Source organism: Phyllostomus hastatus, unplaced genomic scaffold (assembly GCF_019186645.2).
Source record: "Phyllostomus hastatus isolate PE091 unplaced genomic scaffold, TTU_PhHast_1.1 phas_contig_16, whole genome shotgun sequence".
Taxonomy (NCBI): Eukaryota; Metazoa; Chordata; class Mammalia; order Chiroptera; family Phyllostomidae; genus Phyllostomus; species Phyllostomus hastatus.
In genome coordinates this window covers 11,871,063-11,891,753 of record NW_025333643.1, presented here as the reverse complement: position 1 = coordinate 11,891,753, position 20,691 = coordinate 11,871,063, and the positions used below count along the sequence as shown (strand labels likewise).

At 41.7% G+C, this 20,691-nt stretch overlaps 1 protein-coding gene across 3 annotated transcripts in view; it reads right to left on the bottom strand.

Moving 5' to 3' along the window:
- Positions 1-20,691, bottom strand: part of CACNA2D3 (calcium voltage-gated channel auxiliary subunit alpha2delta 3) — an 857,676-nt gene that overhangs the window by 219,102 nt on the left and 617,883 nt on the right. For all 3 annotated transcript variants that reach the window (XM_045832366.1, XM_045832367.1, XM_045832368.1), the window contains 3 exons: positions 10,943-11,014; positions 9,534-9,614; positions 307-381 (listed from right to left, as the gene is read on the bottom strand). In XM_045832366.1, the coding sequence (XP_045688322.1) occupies positions 307-381; positions 9,534-9,614; positions 10,943-11,014 (228 nt within the window). The remainder of the gene's footprint in view (positions 1-306; positions 382-9,533; positions 9,615-10,942; positions 11,015-20,691) is intronic.

Genomic DNA, 20,691 nt, shown 5'->3' with positions numbered 1-20,691 from the left:
ACCTTTTGTTTTATAAAGGTATCCATTATGATGTGTTTCACACTGTCTAGAGTTAGAAAAAATTCTGTATATCGGCAGCTGTGAAATAACTAAATGCATATAGATACATATGGATTTATATATGAAAGTGTGATAGTAAGTGCATTCATTCAACATTATTTATTTATTAACTATTAAACTTTAGGAAGCAATATTACGAATGGAGCTTTTAATGTGAAAACTGCTGCAAAGTGTCATCATTGTAGAACTGAAGAAAATCTTTTAAAACCATCAAAGCAGAAACACAGTAATAAGTATTTCTCTTACCAGTGGTCTGAGTTCTGGATGCGTCAGGATGTATCCATTGTTTGTGATTGCAAAGGCATAACCGTGAATCCCTAACTGTAAGAGGATGCGAGAAAGAAACCTTCATTAGCTTGCTCCCCGGTGAATTCACAAAGCATAAAGCAGCCCGACATTTAGTAATTTACAGCTTAAACTTGGCATTCATAACCCTTATCAGCACAATATTTCATTAAAATGAATGCAAGGCGCTGATCCTTGACATTTGGTGGAAATGAAGACCTGTCACAGGATAAGCTCAGCAAATAGCACAATTTAAAATGTCACATCCCTGAGCTGACATCAAAGGCTTTACTTTGATTTATTTAAAACAAAAACAATTACTTAAAAAGAAAAAAGAAAATGGCTAATGTTTCTGGGAAAATGCTGTGTGCAAGTGAACAGAATTTTATCGACCTGAGTGTCTTCCCTCTGTCTGTGATAAGGAAAGAGGTGACCTCATTCTGATTCCCATCTAGGCTGCCTACAGGTCTACACCCACAGGGGCCATCTCAGGCACGCACTCTCCTCGGCAGTCATTTTTTATAATTCTTCAAGGATAAAAGTGTCCCCCCACCCCCGCAAGCCTATATAGGAGCCTGCCAACCCCTTTTATATCCTTTTGTCTTTAAATTGTGAGGCTGCCAAGCTTTTCCACGCATGCTTCCATCGACACAAAGCCTGGGTAATTTTCTATGCAGAGCCTCACTTAATTTATGTTTTCTGACTAAATGGGACTATGGGAAATAGTTTGAGAGCAATGAAATGTTTTATTAGCTTTAAAAAGTATGTAATCAAATTTAACACTGCACTTATTTAAATAATAATCCTGGCTTTTTGACAATATTTCTATTATACAGTTGACTGCACCCATTGGCTACAATAAATTTACCTACAAATCATTCATGTATTAAAATGGCCTCTGGCATAAAACCCATGCTGATCTCTCTCTCTGAAGAAAGAAAATGTAACCCACTTTTGCCAGAGTAGTGAAAGGGGAAAAGGAAAAAAATCCTCTATTTTTGCTGACAAGTTATTTCATAGTTCTGAGCTCTCACTGCCAATCACATTCTTGAGTATGATACCATTAAATGATCCAGACAACAGAGTTTACAAACCAAAAATGACCCTGTCTGCTTCTTAGCCTAACCTCAAGGTGATGTGAAATTAACTTCAGAGAATTTAACACTGGCAATTAAGTTTCCTTTGCATTACATACGGCAAATGCAAATACGCACATGGTAGTCAAGGGCAACAGACATTTTCTCCTGGAGTTACCTTGCACAGCAAGTTTTAATTAGATTCTACTTGACTCTAATGATAAAAGTATATTTCATAATGCTGTGAAAGATAAACCAGAGATTTCCTATCCTTTGAGATGTATATCATCTCTTTCATCTTGTCTTTTGGAAAAATGTCAGGCACAGTCAACACTGCATTAATTACCACTATTATGTCCCAGTTTAATATGGCCTGGAGGGGTCAAAAAGGACTTGGAGAGTTTAGCTTTTCCCATTAAAGGCAAAAGTGGTATTTCATTGCAAAGTTGAACTCAAAATTAGACCAAATAAATGATATTTTATAGTCAGCTAATATATTCAGTGCCTTCTAATGTACACTACTTCAGTTCTTGGTCTTCATATAGGAAGTAACACTCAAAAGAAGGTAGAACTCCTTACATGTGCTCCCTTCATGCTCTGTACTTCTGTATAGCACTTATTAAAATGATAATAATCAGTTATTCATGAGTTTGATTTTAAGTTACCAGGGAGGCAACAGTCAAGGGCTTTGATGATTTAATACCTGTCTCCCTACAAGTTTCACGAAGGCCAAGGTCATGCCATGTGGTTAAAAATATGTGGACGGGTGGTCGGGATGGAAGGAAGAGGAGTAGGGAAACCAGAAAGAGTAAAAGGAGGAAGCAGGGAAACAATGAAACAAATTGAACTGAGTGCAGATCCCACAAAACTAACCTAACCTGTGCTTTCTCCCCTGGAGTGCAGGGGCTCGGCTGACCTTCCCACCCAACATCCTACACTCACTGTTTAACTGCCATCCCTGCTTCCTTGTTGCCCATTCATGCCCCTGCCCCCGCCCACCAAGATGCCACCAGAAAATCCTTTCCCCACAGTTGTCAGTGGCCTCCTACTTACCAAACCCTAGAGAAAGATCTCTCTTGAATTTCCCGGGTTATATCAGCCTGCTTCCCTCTCTTCCTTTACCCTCTATTCCCTCAGCACCAAGGTCCCAGACTCGTGGGCTTCCTCCTTTTCACAGGACTCTCATCCTCCACTCATTTTCCCTAAGCTTCTATCCCCAGGGTCCCTTGTCTGCTTTAGCTCTCACCCCAAGCTTCAGCAACTCCTTGGATGCTGTGATCTCCAGACCCAGACTGCAGCCTTGGCCTCTCCCTTTGGTGGCAGATCCCAGCACCCAACTGTGTGTCTGTCACTTCTACTGGGACATCCCTCAGGCACCTCGTGGGTGTCACATCCAGTCCATCACAGCAGCTCCCTCCCCTCTGCTGCGCTTCCTGCCCTTCTCTCTCCACCAGTGCCACCCACCCCAATGTTCACATTAGAAACTAGGGCATCAGCCTTAAGGCATCAGCCTTAAGTTTGTTTCTCTCTTTCATCCCCAACTTCTTGATCCAAGTAATCACTAACTTTAATCCAGAAATTACTCACATTCAGCTCTGCTCCCCCAACCCTACAATCCATGTAGACTCAATGTACTCAATGTAATAGATTTCCACAATGGTCCTAACTGCTCCTCTTACCTCAAAGGTTGGCCCCAACCAAGTCACCCTCAAGACTGATCAAAGTCAAAAAGTAACTCTGGCCCTGCTGCTCCCCTGTGTAAAACCCACTGATGACCTCTTTCATGGATAAGATGAAGTCTGTGGGCCTGTCCATCAGGTCTCTCTGGGGTCTGGTCCCTACCTACGTACCCAACCCTGCCTTCTTCTACCCTTTGCCCCTCAGGGCATATGTTAGTGACCACAACACCCTTGCAGTTTTCTCTCCCTCTTAAACCTGGACTCATACAGTGCTAGCTGCCCAGAGCACCACTGCTCCTCATCTGCCCATAGTTAATTCTCACCCATTGCCTATTAAAACATCTCCTGACCTTCCCCAATGTCTCCTCTTTTCCATACCTGGAAACTACACCTACTTTTCTGCCTCCTAACCCTAGCTGGTTCTCTTTCCTTCTTCTGTCCTATGTAGATAAGACAGTACTTCCCCATCAGAGTGGGCTCTTTGAGAAGAAGGAGCCATCTTATTCACCTTGACTTCTACCACCCCTAGCATTATGTCTGGCACATTACAGATGCTTCAGTTAAGGTTTGTGTATATTTAAGATTTTCTTCACTTTTCACCCAAATATTAGCTAGTTCTTCTTTAAAGTCTAAAGTTAATATTAAAAATGAGCCAAAAAGGAGATGACTTGTGATGGCAGGTGCATAATCACTCCTTCTCAAGGCTGTGCCTGAAAAAGTCTTCCTGACATTCAGAAACTATCTGGTTAAAATCCTTCCCAGGAGAACAGTCTGAGAAAATAACATCAGAATGTTTTGGTGGTTGGTTGGCAACATATGGATATAACCTAATGTAGATGTAAGAAGAGAAACTTTGAGCAAATCTCAAAACATATTCTGTGGGTGAATCTCTCAGAAAACCAAAAGCTTATAAGATGACAATGTCCAACATTTGTTTTTGGCCACAAATCAATATACTGATGAAATCTCTAATTTTTATTTCATCTGAAATAGAACCAGTCTTCCTGTCCATTCCAATGCACAGTCCCATGGAATAATAGAGAACAGATCGGACACAGGCGTTCCAGCACTTGGGGGTGCCAAAGGGGCCTTCATCCCGGAGCACGCTCTCCTGGAGGCCGGGAGCCTCATGGTCCAACCGCCGGGAAGGAGGCACTTCCCTTCCAAGTGCAGGGGGCTTTGGGCTAATGAAGTGAACCTAATTATAAAATGGCTTGTTACCTTAACAGAGGCTGTGGTGTCTGGAAATTATTGCTGGGGTGTCTGGAATTCTTAATAAAAATTATAGGAAGTCTGATTGCTTGTGGGAAAATCTATGAAGCCAAGGGAAAAGAAAGAATTCTATCTTCTGGGAAAACCCCAAGAGCCAAGAGCTGACTCATCTTTACAAGGTGTTAATCAGGACGGAAAGGTGTGATCCGCACTCTGCTCCCTGGAGCTCTCCTCTTCTGCATGAGAGAGGCTTGTTCTGCCACAGCCTTCCCTGGCTGACAGGCATACCTTTTTCCAAGGCATTCTGTGGGAACTGGAGGAGGAATAACTTAAGTTTACGTATGTCATACCTGTGTCTCTGGTTCCCAGCCCAACCCTTAGGAAAGCATGAAATAGAGATGCCTATACTGCAGAGACTGCGGCTTAATTTTCTATAGCTGATCTTCCTCTGTTCTCTTGTTAAACTTTGTTTCATTCATCTTTTACTAATGAGTTACATTGAGAAAGTTACTTCAAGTTTCCTCAACTAAAATGGGGCCAAGATGTACCCACTTCATGGGAGCATAATATGGATTATGCATGTAAATGTGGATTATGGGAATAATGCATGTAAAGCATTTTTACCATACACCACAGTAAAAAGTTCAATAAATGTTTCATTGTTTTATGTATCGCTAATATTTTAACTATTATTTAAACCATGATTATTATTATTGTCATTTATTGTTCTTAATGGCTTTAGATCAGTGATTTTCAACTGGTGCACCACAAAAATTTTTAAAAGATTCGACACCTGACAGTTTAGTCAGGGGCACTGACCACTTTCCCCTAGACTGTCAAATAAAAAAATGACAACAGTCAACATAAAAATAGTTGGCCAGTGTGAATGAATCAAAATTATACCTGTTTTTTTCTGTAAGAACTTTAGTAATTGGTTTATGTGTGCTATGAGAGGGAACAGGTTAAAAATCACTGTAGTGGCTAAAATCATGGCTGACTAGCTGTGAAACTTGGCAAGCAATTTTGACTTTCTGTGCCTTAGTTTCTTTAGCTGTAAAATGAAGGTAGCAGCAATGACTACCTATTAGTAAGTGAGATAATGTGATAAAGAGCTTAGCCCCTTCCCTGGTAGAAAAAGCTTTGAGAAATAGACTCACAGGGTAATTATTATCACTCTCATATTATGTTCACATTTTCTTGATTTATTGGGCATATGTCAAGTAATGGCCCTCTACTTGGGTTTCTACATCTTCTCATACGAAATAAGAGTCTTAAGAATTGTTTGGAAACATCCTTTCAAGGTGGGATGCCCTTCCTTAAACAGTGGATAGTAATTCTGGGCATCTGGGTTTGTGACTCCAATAAAATAAAGTACACTATCTTTAGGGAACTCCAATCTCTCCCTCATCTTTACACTTTCAGTCTCCTGGGAGCTGCACAATTTCCAACACTTGTTTATGTGGGTTTGGATCAACCAGCTGTGCTAACCTGAACTGTACAAACCTTGGTAAGGGATGAGGCTGGTTGTCAGGGACCCTGGGTGGCAGTAGAAAGAAGGCCTTTATCATCTCAATAAACCCAAGCAGGAGAGTTCTGTTGCTAAGGAGGCCACCTTTTGTGAGTCTGGAAAGCTTAGAGTTCATTTCCTCTTTGTTATTAAGATGGCTTTATAATTTGGTCAACTAAATGGCATTAGCATGTGGGAACAGGCATACAGGTGCTATGGACCCAACAGGAAGTGAGTGAAGGGAAGAGCCAAACCCTCTGGGGACTCTGAGAAGCCTGAGCTAACAGGTGGGGATGCATGGCTTATGGATGGGGGTGATGGCGCTGATGCCCAGAGCTAAGGGAGAAGGGCCATCACTGCCGGATAAACAAACCCCCATGGTCCTCACTCCTCAGCCCTCCATGTTACCATGGACTGTTTTGCTTTCTTAGGAAAAAATGGAATGGAAAGCAAGATAATTTGGGGTGGCTTATGGGCCCAGTGTTAAGCTTACTAGCCAGAACGACCTAGTGAGAGTCAGTCCTTTCCAAATTCCTTCCATCCTTGCAGTTATATCAAAGAAGAACATCTCTATTTAGTAATTTGCCTTTAATACTACCTGAAAAACAGAGAGAACAGACCTCAAGTTCAGAACCTTGGATTACTAAGAAATCATTTAATACTATTATTTTGCTTTTATGATTTTTAAAATAATTAACCTCCATAATGGCAAATAACATGGGCTTTTCTTTTGAAAATTATGCTATAGTGTTTCCTATTAAAATTGAGGTAAGTGAAGAAAGTTTTGAGTTGATTTACAAGTGAAGTGTTAAGTAAATAATGGTACAGATGGTACGCAAACATGGCAACAAGTCATGAAGTGGCACGTGAATGGCTTAGATCTTTTTAAGCACATGGGTAAGGAGTTACACAGACCTGGCTCAAGTCACACTCACCACTTCCTCCTTATATGGCCCTGCACTCTGTGAACACACATCCTGTGAACCCAAGCCTCCTTACGAGTAGAATGGATACAGCAGCATAGCACTTGCCTGAGGAGGATTTGCTAACATGTGGGTAACGCACTTTGTACAGCATCAAGTTCTAGTCCAATGTTATCTGTTAATATTGTACCATGAGGCACATTGTCTTGTACTGCAAAATGGTGCACTTGTCATTTTGCATCCAACCCTCTGAGGGTTAACCTGATCATTTTGGCTGCAGCCATCCTTTCAGTTGACTTGCTTGGACAAGAGTTTGCTCTGATACCCAGTGACTGGCTGATTCATTTTCTTGCTCTTATCTCAACACTCTGTCAAAAGGTGGGCCTGTGCTTGTCATCAAACTTAAGAATCCTGCTTAACAATCATGACCTTGTATCATAAGCCTTTCCCCATGCCTTTCAAAATCCTTGGAAAACCTCATTTATAAAGGTGGCAGAGGATCCCAGAGTGTGGTCACCTTGCCATTCTCTTGGGCATCCTAGCTTAGCAAAGGTTCAGTGGATATGAAACCCACAGGTGCCTTAATCTGAGATGGGAAAGGTGTCAGCAGCTCTTTGCAGGCAGCATCCCACATGGAAGAGGGCTATGGGTACCAGGATGCTGGGTGTCACAACTGTCTCTTTGACTGGTGTGTTACCATTGTTCCCAATTAATGACAATGGTCAATACTTCATGAAAGTCTATGGGCAGGTTCTGTTGTTACCACCATTGGATAGAAGAGGATTTGAGAGGCCTGTCCACACCAGGCAGGGCCCTGTGAATATCCGCCTCCAGAACTCTAAGTGCCGCCTTCTTTCTGCTGAGGGCCAGGCAGGCCCATGGGATTCTCCCAACTGTGGTGAATTAGGCTCAGCATGGAAGGAGGTAGTAAGGAAGGGGCCCTGCCAGCCAGTCAACTATCAAATATGCCTGGTTAAAAAATCTTGCCTCCATCCAGATGGGGGCAAAGGGAGCCCTTGTCAATCCATGTGTGGGCCTGAAATGAAGGCAGGAAAGCCAGTGTACTCAGTGCTGGGGGAATCAAGAGTGGGTATGACTTCAACCCTTGGACATTCAGGGGAACTGTGTCAGCTCAGTGGACACCTCTTAGGACCAGGAGTGGCGTCCACTCTCTGCCCCATCCCGTACTCCCATGCTCACACACACATTGAAACAGCTCTTGAGTAGCTCTGCATGGCTGTGATAGGATGTAAGGAACACCTTTTGATTTGCTTTCCTGAGGAGCCCTCACTAGGCAACAGGTGAGAGTTCCCTGTATGGGGCTCAAGAATCTGGGCTATCTATTTAAAAGGGGAACCTAGCCATGTCGTTCCCCTTGCTAACGTGTGTATCAAAAAAATAAAATGATCACATTTCAACTTATGATTTCATGTGTGATTGCTCAGGCTGAGGTTAGAGGAGATAATTTTTTTAAAAAGTGAATCCATTAAAATTTTAAAAAGGCCTGTTCAGTAACTGTACAGACAGCATAAAGGTAAGGCAATGTGTTAGACTAGTGGATCCTGGTATGTCCATTGGTCTGATTTCATTAAACTTATTGAACCATGGTGGCATACCTCAAGCAGCCAGGGAATATAAATACCAATGAATGTTATCTCCAGGGACTCCAAAATGGCTACTGCTAGCACATCACCTTCACAGCAACTTGTCATCCCTCTGCTACCAGCCCAGAGGCAGAGCAGTTTGTCAGCTTCAGATGGCTTCTTGTGTTGTGCCAACCTGCCCCAGACAGGGCAGTCCCCAATCCACAAACCACCAGGATGTCATGTGGAAGTCAGGATGCTTATTCTCATGAAAACTGGAGTAGGTCTGACTGAAGTGGCACTGGGGCTCAGGAAAGCCCCTCTGTCTCCAAATGTTTATTTAGAAAAACTAAGTAAATCAAAGGAGTAATACTGGGAACAGATTGCTGAGAAGACAGCATGGACCATGAAAAGGAGAAAGCATGACCCCTCTCTCCCTGATGCAGGGCTGGCCTCACATACAAAGCTGGGTGCTAGCCTTTCCACACCCCTTTCTGAGCCCCTTCCATCTCCATGGGCCCTGTGTCTTTCAATGCTCCTTATGTTGTTCTAAACTCCCAAAGCAGTGGCCTACCAAGTTCTGCTCTATCTTTGTTCCAAAATTACCTACTTCACCCCCTTAATTACATCCAGAGTTAAAAAGAACTTACAATTCTTTTGGGCCACAGGTTTTAATGTAGCATTAGGAAAAGAATATTTATTTATAGCCCATCACCTTCTAAAACAGAGGGAATAGTCTTTCAATACAGTCAGTAATCATTTTTTTCTCTGTGCCTCATTGGGTTTCTATTAAGAGGTAACAGATTTTGGAGGGTCCTAAGACTAAGGTTAGTCAGGACTGCCTTAGAAGACCATCAGAGAATTAGACCTGTTCAGACTTCCACAGACTTGTGGAGACTTCTATAGGCTCGCACAAACTTGGGTGGGCATGCATAGACATACTCAGATCTTCCCAGACTATTACTGTTCTACCAAAAAAAAGAAAGAGAGAGAGAGAGAGAGAGAGAGAGAGAGAGAGAGAGAGAGAGAGAGAGAGAGAGAGAGAGAGAAGAAGAGAAGAGAAGAGAAGAGAAGAGAAGAGAAGAGAAAGACTGTTCCAGAAAGAGAATAGAAGGGCCTCTTTGCTTTGTGTTTTAATAGTTACTATGGCAGATTGTGAAATTACCTTGAACATTTGGCCCTTGGCTATTAAATGAGTGATGCATTACCTTGTATTTGGGGATGGTTTTCAGGAGTTCTTTCACTGGGACATCTGTGCCAACTACACCTAGAAGAATGCCTTTCGATCTCTGTTGAAAACAAACATTAAACAATGATGTTAAGTTAATTTGGTAGAAGAACAAGAACATTGTGAGAAGCCACAAACCACAGGTCACTGTCTGGTGCCTTCTCCAAAATAATAGAGATGGAGGATTAATCCAGCTCTCTGAGAGGAACCCTCTTCTATTCCCTATCACCCACTAAAAATATCACTAGATAAGCATGTTAGCTTCTTGGGCCAAACATCTACAACTCTCAATGCACACACTTACCAATACACCCTAATTCTCTTATCTCTCATGAAAATGAAGAATTGATGTGCAGAAGCACTAAAATTTCAGCAGCTAGGGACTGTGATTATTAATCAGTTTCTCTTATGGAAGCTTTCTACAGGAAAGACTTATAGCGTGTTAACTGCTTTCTCAATTTACACTGCCATCTGGTGCCCAGGAGACAGAGACTAAATAGCCGGAGAAAGAAGAAATAACCCTAAGATTGTTAGCAGCCAGTTGGCACCAAGAACTAAGTTAAAGGAATAGACCTTTGGGGTCCCAGTTTCCAAGGTCAATGTGATGTGCTGAAACTTTCCAATATCAGAAATGCCTTCTGAAAAAAAAAAGATACAAATTGCTACTGTCCATTGTCTCCCCCAAATTCTAGTCCACCCCAAACCTCAGAATGTGACCTTATTTGAAAATTGATTCTTAGGAGCTGTAATTAGCTAAGGATCTCAAGGTGAAATCATCCTGGAGTTAGGATGGGGCTTATATCCAATGTCTGGTGTCTTTCTAAGAAGAGAGAAAGACAGAGAGACATATGAGACCAGAAGGCCATGTGAAGACTGAGGCCAAGATTAGAGTTCTGCTGCCACAAAGCAAGGGAAGCCTGGGGCCACGCCAGGATTTCCTAGAGACTTCAGAAAGCATGGCCCTGCTGACACCTTGATTTTGGACTTCTACCCTTCTGAACTGTAAGAATAAATTTCTTTGTTTTCAGCCACACCCTTTGTTACCACAGCTTTTGGAAACTAATACAAGGCCAGCAACTACAAATCAGAGACTGGTTGCCCACCATAACCAAGGATTCTCTCTGGGGTTTCCTTCCCCTGGTCATTTAACACACATTTTAGGAAAGTGCTGCACACTGTAAAATGATGCTTGCTCGAATTCCTCCCATCTGTGCTTGAGTTCACGATTCTAACAGAAGGGTTAAATGTTAGGAAAAATTATATACCCTCTGTCCTTAAAATAAATGAATGAATGAATGAGTTAATTAATGTCACCCATGCTTGAGTCAGAACAGGTCTCAGAAAACAACCCTCCTGGCATCAAGCAGGAAGCAGAGCCACTGTACTCACGGTTTCATTCTGCTTACTAAACACGGGCATTGCAACTGTGGTCATCAAGACGAGGCCCTGATCATCAGCAAGCTGGATGGAGAAAGAAAAGCCCATTACCTGAGAATGATCTGGAAACCACAGGGAGGCCATGTCCCTTGGCCACCTCCTTTTTTGCTGGGCAGGGGCAGCAGGGGATGGACCAGTGCCCACTCAAGTCTCTAGCCTATGAGGCAGTGCAACGCCCCTGATTTGCAGGTGAGGACCCCAGCCCCTGGTTGGCAAAACAAAGTCAGTTGCTCCAGCTGGTCGGTTTGTTGCACTCAGCCATTTTGGTTCAATAAAGCCTTGTTGGATCTTAGTGATTCATTTTATTTTATTAACACAGACTGCTTTTACAATTTTATTTTGCAGACATTTATGTTCAATATGTGCAATGTTAATGCTTTTCTGTATTCTGGAAATTGGGGATCAGAAGGTATGAGTGTAAGGGGTTTTATAGTTACCCCTGCTGAAAACAATGGAATCTGGAAACATCTACTCTCCCCAGTGTAGTTGACTCAAGACCTTTTTGGATCTCTCCATATCCTTTCATGCCAGTCCCAGATGAAAAACAAAACTAAACACTAACTTGATCATCTGATCCCTAAAATTGCTGAGAAGCTAAATATTTTTCCTGAAAGAACAACCTTTGAAATGTGGCACATAACACATTCTGTCACCCTTTGACAAGTGCACTGAGACCCAGCAGCACACCTACTTTCCACGAAATAGTGTTGGGAAATAGGCAGGAACCCCCACTCTGTCCCAATAACAAATGGGGAAACAGAGTCCTGGACCACAATAGGCTTTGATCCAAGACAGACCTGGTTCTAATTCTCAGCTTGAATCTTTATTAACTGAATTAGCTAAGGCTCCATGTCCTCAGATAAAATAACACCAAATACTCCCCACTGGTGTTGCCATGAAGATAAGATATGAAACATTCCAGCAAGGTACCTGGCATATGAAGGTGCTCAAAGGATGCCAGTTCTTTTTCCTGCCTTCTAGACCACATGGCTAGTAAGTAGCAGTTCAAATCGAGATCAAAGCATGTGACATTGCTGTGGGAACCAAAATCATCATGGCAAGGCTGCCAAGAGAATACTTGCTGGTTTCACAACCCTTTCAAGCCTCAAGTGAAGCAACTCAGGAAGGATTCTCCACATCTTCAGTCTAGAGAATTTTTCGATGTTTGGGCACCTCTCCCTAGCTTTAATTCCATAACAAAATCAGATATGGTTTCTCCAGTCTTCTCAGGAACAGGCATTTACAAAGAAAATATCCTAAAATCTAGAGGCCCCCATGGATTTAGGTCCCCATGGACTCACTGTCCTCTTGAGAAAAGGTCATTAAAATTAGTCCATTTTCTACCAGTCCTGTTCTTCATAGATTTTTTGAACTATGTGGTCCCACTACTCATAAGGTAGTACACAGAATAGCAGTACCTGAGTGCATTAGAAATGCACAATTCCAAACCCTACTCTGGACTCTCTGACTATGAGCCTTTGTTTGAATAATTAGCACGCATATTAAAATTTTAGAAGGACTGTTGTAGAGCAATCCTTTCCAGCACCAATAATCATGATAACTAAAGAGAAGCTTGTATAGTTGGGAAAAACTCCTCACAGGAATAGAAAGTTCATGTTTTTCTAGTTTTTCATCCATATCAAGATGGGCCTATATTCCCATGCAATAAGCAAGATGACACAAAAATCTCATGGTCCTCAGGGCTGGAGAGTCATGATGTGATGGTTAATTTTGTGTGTTAACTTAGCTAACCCATGGTGCCAAATTGTTTGATCAAACACTGGTCTAGATGCTGCTGTGAACAATATTTTAGATGTGATTAACGCTTGAATAAGTAGACTTTGATTAAGCATATTACCCTCCATAATGTGTGTATGTCTCATTCAATCAGTTCAAAGTTTTCAGAGATATCTGAAAAAACAGATCTCTCAAGGAAGAAGAAATTCTGCTTCCAGATTACCTTTAGACTCAAGACGGCAAGACAAACTCTTCCTGAATTTCCAACCTGACAACCTGCCCTATAGACTTAAATGTCAGCTCCACAATTGTGTGAGACAATTCCTTAAAATAAATTTCTCTCTTTCTAAATACATCAAGAAAAAAGGTGTGTGTGTATATATATATATATATATATATATATATATATATATATCCCCCAAGGTTCTGTTTCTCTGGAGACCCTTATTAATACATATGGTATTCAAGTAAGCTATTATTTGGGACAGCCTAATTTGGGTGTTAGAATAAGTAAATAAAACTTTAGCTTAATATTAATAACTAAATAAAATTAACTATGAGCTACTTTTGGCAATTATTATTGCCAAGCACCCAGTCAAACTGTTTGTGAAAACAAGGTTCCAAGAACTTGCTGAAAGTACTTCAAGTATAATGTGACTGCCATTGAGGACATGCAAGGCTGTTTTCAATGGCAGAACCAATCCACAATAAATCTCTCTCAGAATCAGAAATTTTCCCATATTCCAACTCCTTAAGCGATCCTTAATGCTATAAAGATAACTTATTTGAGCTGATCCATAACCCTGGGCAACTTCCATTTGGTAACTCAAATAAAAATTTCAAGCAATGCCAACATATATCATGAATGAAATCAAAACATACCATTGGTAATAATGAGAAATGAAGCTTTCCCCTCCCCCCTGCAACCAGTAAAAATCCATTATAAATCACTGGTCATTGTTCTGGTACAAACACAAGATCATGGGTAACTAATTTCAAAATATTAAGCCAGGATATCGTGTCAACACCATTCAGGGACTAATTCCAAATGTAATTATTGCATCGTCATTACCTAAAAAAAATTCTCATAATATTGCATTTGTACTGAAACCACTCATTTATAACTAGCCCCGGGTAAACAGAGGAAATGCGGTGAGCTCAGTCTAGCCACTCTGCTATGAGCTCACCTACTCTCCTAGGGGCAGTTCTGGCCCAGACTGAACTGGCTTGGCCAGAATCCTAACCTGTACCTTCCTGGTACATAAGCTCATCAGTGTGACCATGAGGGCTGGCAGGACCCTGAACATACCACTTGCACAACATGAAGATGCTCTTTGGCACCCACCAGCTCCTTTTTTCCCAGTCTCCACAGGTGTGGCTTTTGTGAATTTTAAACATTTCATGGAGAAGGAACATCAATTTGAAAGTTGATTTGCACTGTAAGTATTTTATGATCAAAAGGCATTCAGTACTCCTGCCATAGGAAATAGCAGCCCGTGGCAAAAGTTTTCTTCCAGACCACCAAGCAGAAGTTATGCAGCCAACCACAGCCAGACATGCTCTGTCCCTGAACACTAGGGGGTCCCTGCTTTTCTCTGGCCCCTTAACCTGTAGCAGCTGCTGAGGCAAGAGCTGCTTATGATTCATATGTGTGGCTTCCAAGAAAAACGCAGACGTAGAGTCAACATTCATTTTCCAAAGAGTAGGAATGGGGAGGGGGCGGGTCACCATGGTCCATCTCGGCAAAATCCCATTAACTCAGGTCCAAGTGGGAATCCTAAAATGAACTGCCATTCAATTACACTTGCCCAGGCTTTTGAACAGGCCTCTGCAATGCCTAGTTGTGGTGCTCTGTTGTATAATATGTGTATATTATTCCATATCCTTCATTTCCTATGCTACATAATGGGACCATTCTGGTATCAAAGGAAATGATGAATAATAATACTGAACACCTGGTTTATAAAACACAAACTTGCTCAACAGATTGACTGCTTCCTGTTAGCTTCCCAAGTTAATCATGCATGTGGGCTCATATGAATATGCATTTGGATTCATGTGAGAGGTACAGGCAGCTATGCCAGGCCTGTATTCCTGAGGCTTGATTTGCTTTCCATGGGTGACAATACTCAGCAATGCAGACAGCTCTCAGATGTGGCACCAAATTAGATAACAGCACCACAGTTGTGGTCCATCAGTTCTGCTGCCAGCACTGTTATTATTATTCATTGATTCCCTTGATAAACATTCCCTGAGCATCAGCTATGTGCCAACTTCCATGCAATGTGCTGAAAGCCAACCAGGAATGAGACACAGGTCTTTATCCTCAGGGAACCCCAAGTACCCCAGAGAAGTCAAAGGTGAATGAGGTGAAGGGAGAGGAGCTGGTGGGGCAGGCACACAGGCTCTCACTGCGTGAGCAGAAGAGCAGTCTTCTTAAGAACCAGCCTGGGCTAAAGAAAAAATGTTTGATATTTACTAACATCTGCCAGGGGTTATGTGGCAGATTCAGAAAGATTCCTGAAAGCCAGTTTATTGTCATTAGGACTAAGTTCCCTGCTGTACTGCAGTTTCATCCAGTTGTTTTATACTTAAGAATATTTATGAATGAAACAATGCAAGTAGACAATTTTAAAAATCACCCAGCACCTTTCTTTCCATCTTTTGTAAATATTATCCCCTTCCTTTAGGAGAATTCTTTTCACCCCTTTTACCATAAGTTTCCCTTGACTGCTAAACTGTCTCATCCTGCACATGGCTGGGCATTAGACCAGGCTGAGCCAAGCAGAGCACCACACACACACACATGCACACACAGACACATACCCTCCCCAGGCCCCACTGACTGGTTTATTATGAGGCACATGATTCAAGATAGGCTACCTGGTTTTGTTTTTTTTTTCTTTTTTCTTACCTGGACTAATAGGAAAAACTCTCTACTCTCCTCTGTGGCCAGTCAGAAGATTGTTAGCCTGACGTCATGCTGGCATGTCCTCTCCCACAGAGTAATGACTGAGAAAATACAGTCAACCCCACAAGAGGAGAGATGAATGTGTGTGATATGTGTGTGTGTGGTGGGGGAAATGGAGAGGGGGAAGCAGAGAAGGAGAGAGAGGGTCCCAGTCCCTGGATGCCTTCTTCATTCCTAAGGCTGGCTCTGCCCATGCCTTTTTCCATTATGGGTTACTTGAAGCAGTAAACTTTCCCCTTGCCCCCACATGAACAGGAATTGGATTTTTGACTCTTGTAACAGAAGAGTCTTGACTTGTGCAAGTGCCGATATCAGCCATAAATGACCTACATAGTTCTAGACACCCATGGAGGAGGTCCCGAGTGCCATGTGCACCCCACACAGGAGAGACGTCTCTGAGACCAGAAAGACCAAAGGGAAAAATGGCCCTAACATTTCTAAGATGAGTGGTTATATGTTCTTCCTACAAGGGACAAAATTTAGGTACCCTCAAAGGACCAAAATACTGAATGGCAAGAGACAGTAATTTGGAGAAATAATGAATTTTTATGATGGTCTACAAAACTATTGTCATTAGGATTTTGTGTAAAACCACCATAATAAATAGACATTTGCCTGGTTTGGAAAGAGAGCCTGAACAAGACATTGCAGAACCAGTCTGTTTTGGTCTGTGCCAGGACAGAAGGGCAAGGACAGAAGGGAAAGAGGACAGAAAGGGAGATGGGCTGCAGGCACTGCGAAGGCCCCAGAAGGCTCTTTAGATTGGGGCCAGTTGTGGACATCTGTTATGGTGCCTTCTATACATCTCCATTTGGAGGAAGCTTGCCAGGGCCAGTGGCAGGACCCTCTGTTTGTCCTGCAGCTGGAGGCTCCTGAGAGTGAGTGCCAAACCTCAGAGAAAGAAGGTGAGTTGGATGCCAGGCTCTGAGAAGGCATTTGGGCGAGTTAAGGGCAGCATGCCTGGCAGCTCATTTGAGGGCTGCCAGGTGGTTTTCAGCAGATCCTTCTGCCAGATCTGCTTAGCCCTGGAGGCTTGGGCTCAAAGACTGGGTTGTGCACCAAAGGGTCGCTCAGCTCAGAAAGAGACTGGTTCTGAGCCAAGAATAAAGGCCAACTCAGTAACTTTCCTTACATATCATATTTCTTCTATACTTTGCTCCCCTTGTTTGTATGTTTTTTCTTTTCTTATTAAAATTGATCAATGCATTGACTACTTTGAGTACATCATGTAAATGTGTAACATAACACAAATATTTTATATATGCATACATATAATCTGTGAGCACACAGCTGTGTTTCTGCTGTGCCTTCCTTCTAACACCTGAGAGGAACTCAACTTGCACTCCATGAAAAGACACTGCCACTGTCTAGTGGCAGTTGGAGTGAATTGCAGGCACAAGGTCCTGGGAGATAAGCCATTTTCAGAGTATGACCTTAGCAATAGAAATGTTTTTAAATGGAAGCCAATGTCACTTAGTTCCTCTCCAGTGGAAGCAAAAATAGGCTGTATCAACTCTTAGTTCTGTCAACTATCTTTGCCTTCATAGGAAAACAATAGTACTATGAGGTGGGAAAACACAGCTGAGTACACCTTTAAACAGCAGATGAAATATTTTGATTCTTTCAGGTAAGCAGAATGTGACAGGGGAGTCCTGGAAGTGGATTTTTTTTTTTTTGCACTTTCTCAAATGCAGCTTCAGTGAAAAGGAAGCCAACTCTTTGGCATTCTTCCCACTTCTTTCTCCATGAGCTTAAGTTAACCAATGACCTGGGAATCCCCAAGGATCATTCTCTGGGTATCACATGCTGAGGGGCAATGGGGACAGGATGGAAACAGATGGCACCCATGTCCTCCAGTTCTCATACTCCATGGTGAGGGCAGAGCCAACAGTAGAAGGTTATGGGACTAACACTCTGATTTAGTTGGTGGGAGGATCTGGGAGAAGAGCAGGGACACATAGATGTAAAAAAATGAGACAAGAACAGAATATGTGGTTGTGTAGAAACCCTCTACACCCACACATCACAAAAGACTTCAGAGAGGCCTTCCTTCCTATTCCCAGACCTAAAAAATCCCCTGTACCCACCCCTTTCAGTGCCTGCCCACTTCCCCCTCCCAAACTTCCCACCCCTCCCTCCATCACAACAGCCTTTATCCTCAACATTGAAAAGGGATGTCAGAAAAAAAAATCTAGACAGAACCATACTTGATGATTGGTCCTAACTTTCTGTATTGGTTCTATGCAGAAGGACCTTTTCTCTGGATACAGATACAGAGGAAGAATGCAGGTGAAACCCACTGAAATCTGGAAACAAAATCTTATTGGTGCATCTTATGTGTGTAAAGGGGGCACAGGATCATCACCGTTGTTGCTTGGCTCATGTTAACATTATCCAACTCTGAGTTTTACTCTCATTTAGATTTCCACAGCTGTAATGACAATCATGAAATTTGCTGGCTGTTTCAATAGTGGTCTGTTTTAAATGAGTGGCTTTACATATGTATGCATAGGTATAAATTGATTTACTCAATAGCCTGAAAAAACATTTTGAAATGAGAAGTGAAAGAAAGAATAGCTTCCCTGTATGATAAGACCTAAAGATTCTAAATAGTGTATATCTCTAATTAAGCATTTATTTCTTTTCTATATGGCCGGAGTTATTAATAACAAGGAAATCCCCATAAATTCTCCTCTACAGAAAGTATTTTGTAAATAAAACCCCCAATAGCATATGTTAGCAATGAATATTAATGCCTAAAAATAAATAATGATAATAATTCTTTTTTAAAAATCCCTTTTGCATAAAGATCAAAATAGTCCTTTAAACAAACAACTGTAATACTTTTATATGAAAATGTTATCAGAATAAGGTTTAATATTCTTGGTTAAACATATTACATATGCTTATTTGTATTTTGGATGTTCTTTGTAGCAAGAGGTTTAGCAAAAGCAGGCACTATTATTTTTAATTGAAGAGCTGATTCTTTCCATGTAAGCAATATTGTCTGTCTTTTGTAATACTACTCAGACAAACTGTTTCTCTTTTAAAATCTAGACAAATTACTAACAACAACTATTATTTAGATTCTCATTTTGCACTGGTATTTTTCAATATTGTTGCAAGATGCCTGAATCCTATGTAATATAAGGCATGAACAAAGTATCAGTGGAGCATGAGAATTAAAATAAAAATAAATAAAACTTCAAGTGGCATGTGGCCTTGCTTTGCCTGTGATGCCTTGGTAGAGGGCAGTCACTTGGTCCTGGGGAGCAGTGCATACATGCCTTCTTGCTTTCAGGCCAGGCATTTTCTCTCCTCACTGAATCACTATTGCTTGCACCTGAGATTTGGAGATCCTGCATTTTTATAAGATTCACGATATTTTAAGTTGTCTAAATACAAAAGTAAACAGATTTCCCTCTTTGAACTTTAACTGCATCTTGTATGAACTAAATTATTGAATTTGTTCTCTTTTTCTTTAACAACCCAAAGACAACATTGTGGATGATACCACTCGATAATGTTGGAATATGTGTGAGAATCTCAAAATAACTTTCTTCTAATAGAGTTGTTGTAGTTCAGGAAAGCCTTTACTTTGTTCACTTTCCCCCTAGTGTTTCTAAGGTGTAAGTCATCAAGCAGGGGAATATGTTTTATGAGTAAATATCTACATAGAGGAGGATGCTGACCTTGACCAGGGAAACATATAAATAAAGCCACGGCTAGGAGATTATCACAAACATGTCTGAAAGTTGCCTTAGGAAACCAGTTTGTTTGTTTATTAGGGTTGAATATGCTTATTTCAAGAATTCCCTGAAATAATGAAAACAATAATTATCCTGGGGCATGAGGTTTTGGCCAGTATTCATGATGAGCTATGACACATAACTGACCCCCACCCCCATCGTGGCCGAACATTTATATTTTCACAAACGTGGTTTAGCCACCTCTCGAATAGATGACTGAAAACTCAGCCAACTGTCGGAGCTTCAGGGCCCTGAGACAAAGCCTTCCTCTTGTTTAAAGACCCCCTAAAATGCCTCTTCCTCCGTAAAACCTTCCCTAATGAAGTGGAAATGGGAACCAGATGTTCTCCAACTTCACTACAAAGATAATCATATTTACTCTACAATCTAAGATACCATCTAGGACCAAATCTGTGCAAACTGTTAATACAGCAAAGTCACTGAACACTGGAGAAAAAGCTGGGAGTTCTGTAAAGCTCCAGACACAGAGCTGGGAATGTGTCCTCTTTTTACCCACAACATTTAGCATGGAGTTGGTACAGAAGAAGTACTCAGCAAATGATCTTGGAATGAATTTATTCTAATCCCATCCATTTATTTATTTCATAAATGAGGCCCACAGAGGAAAAGGAGACACAGAAAATTGGTACCAGAATTCGGACAGCACTCTGAGGCGAGTGCTGTCGCTTTCATGGAGTGCAGCCTCTATTTGCTCCGTGTGTAGGTTCTGGGAAGCTGCTGCCCACGTGCTGCTGATAGGGCAGAAGGTCATGAGGTCCACTGAGGTCACACAGGTAAAGGAAAGGGACTTTTTTAACAGCTTAGTTGAACACTGAGACTTCCTTGGAGAGTAGCACAGAAAGGAAAGGACCTACTGCAGCAAACAGATCTGTATTAACATTCCAGAGCAGGTTATTCAAACTGGAGTTATCTTCACCAATCTGTCTTTTCATTCACCTATCCTGCTATCCATCCACCCACCCACCTCTATTTACAAACATAGCTTACTATAACCAGACATTGTTTAAATGTTTTATATTTTTATAACCTTATTTAACCCTGACACAGACCTTGCAAAGTATCTATGCACATCTTACTACGAATAGGACAAATAGAAGATAAAGGGCAAAGTACTTTGCTCCTGGTCACAAAAGGCAGCAGGTAGGAATCTGAGGCTTGGCCTACCTGATGCTGGAGACCCCTAACCACGCTGCACTTAGCTCCTGTTTGGGGGGTATGACAAA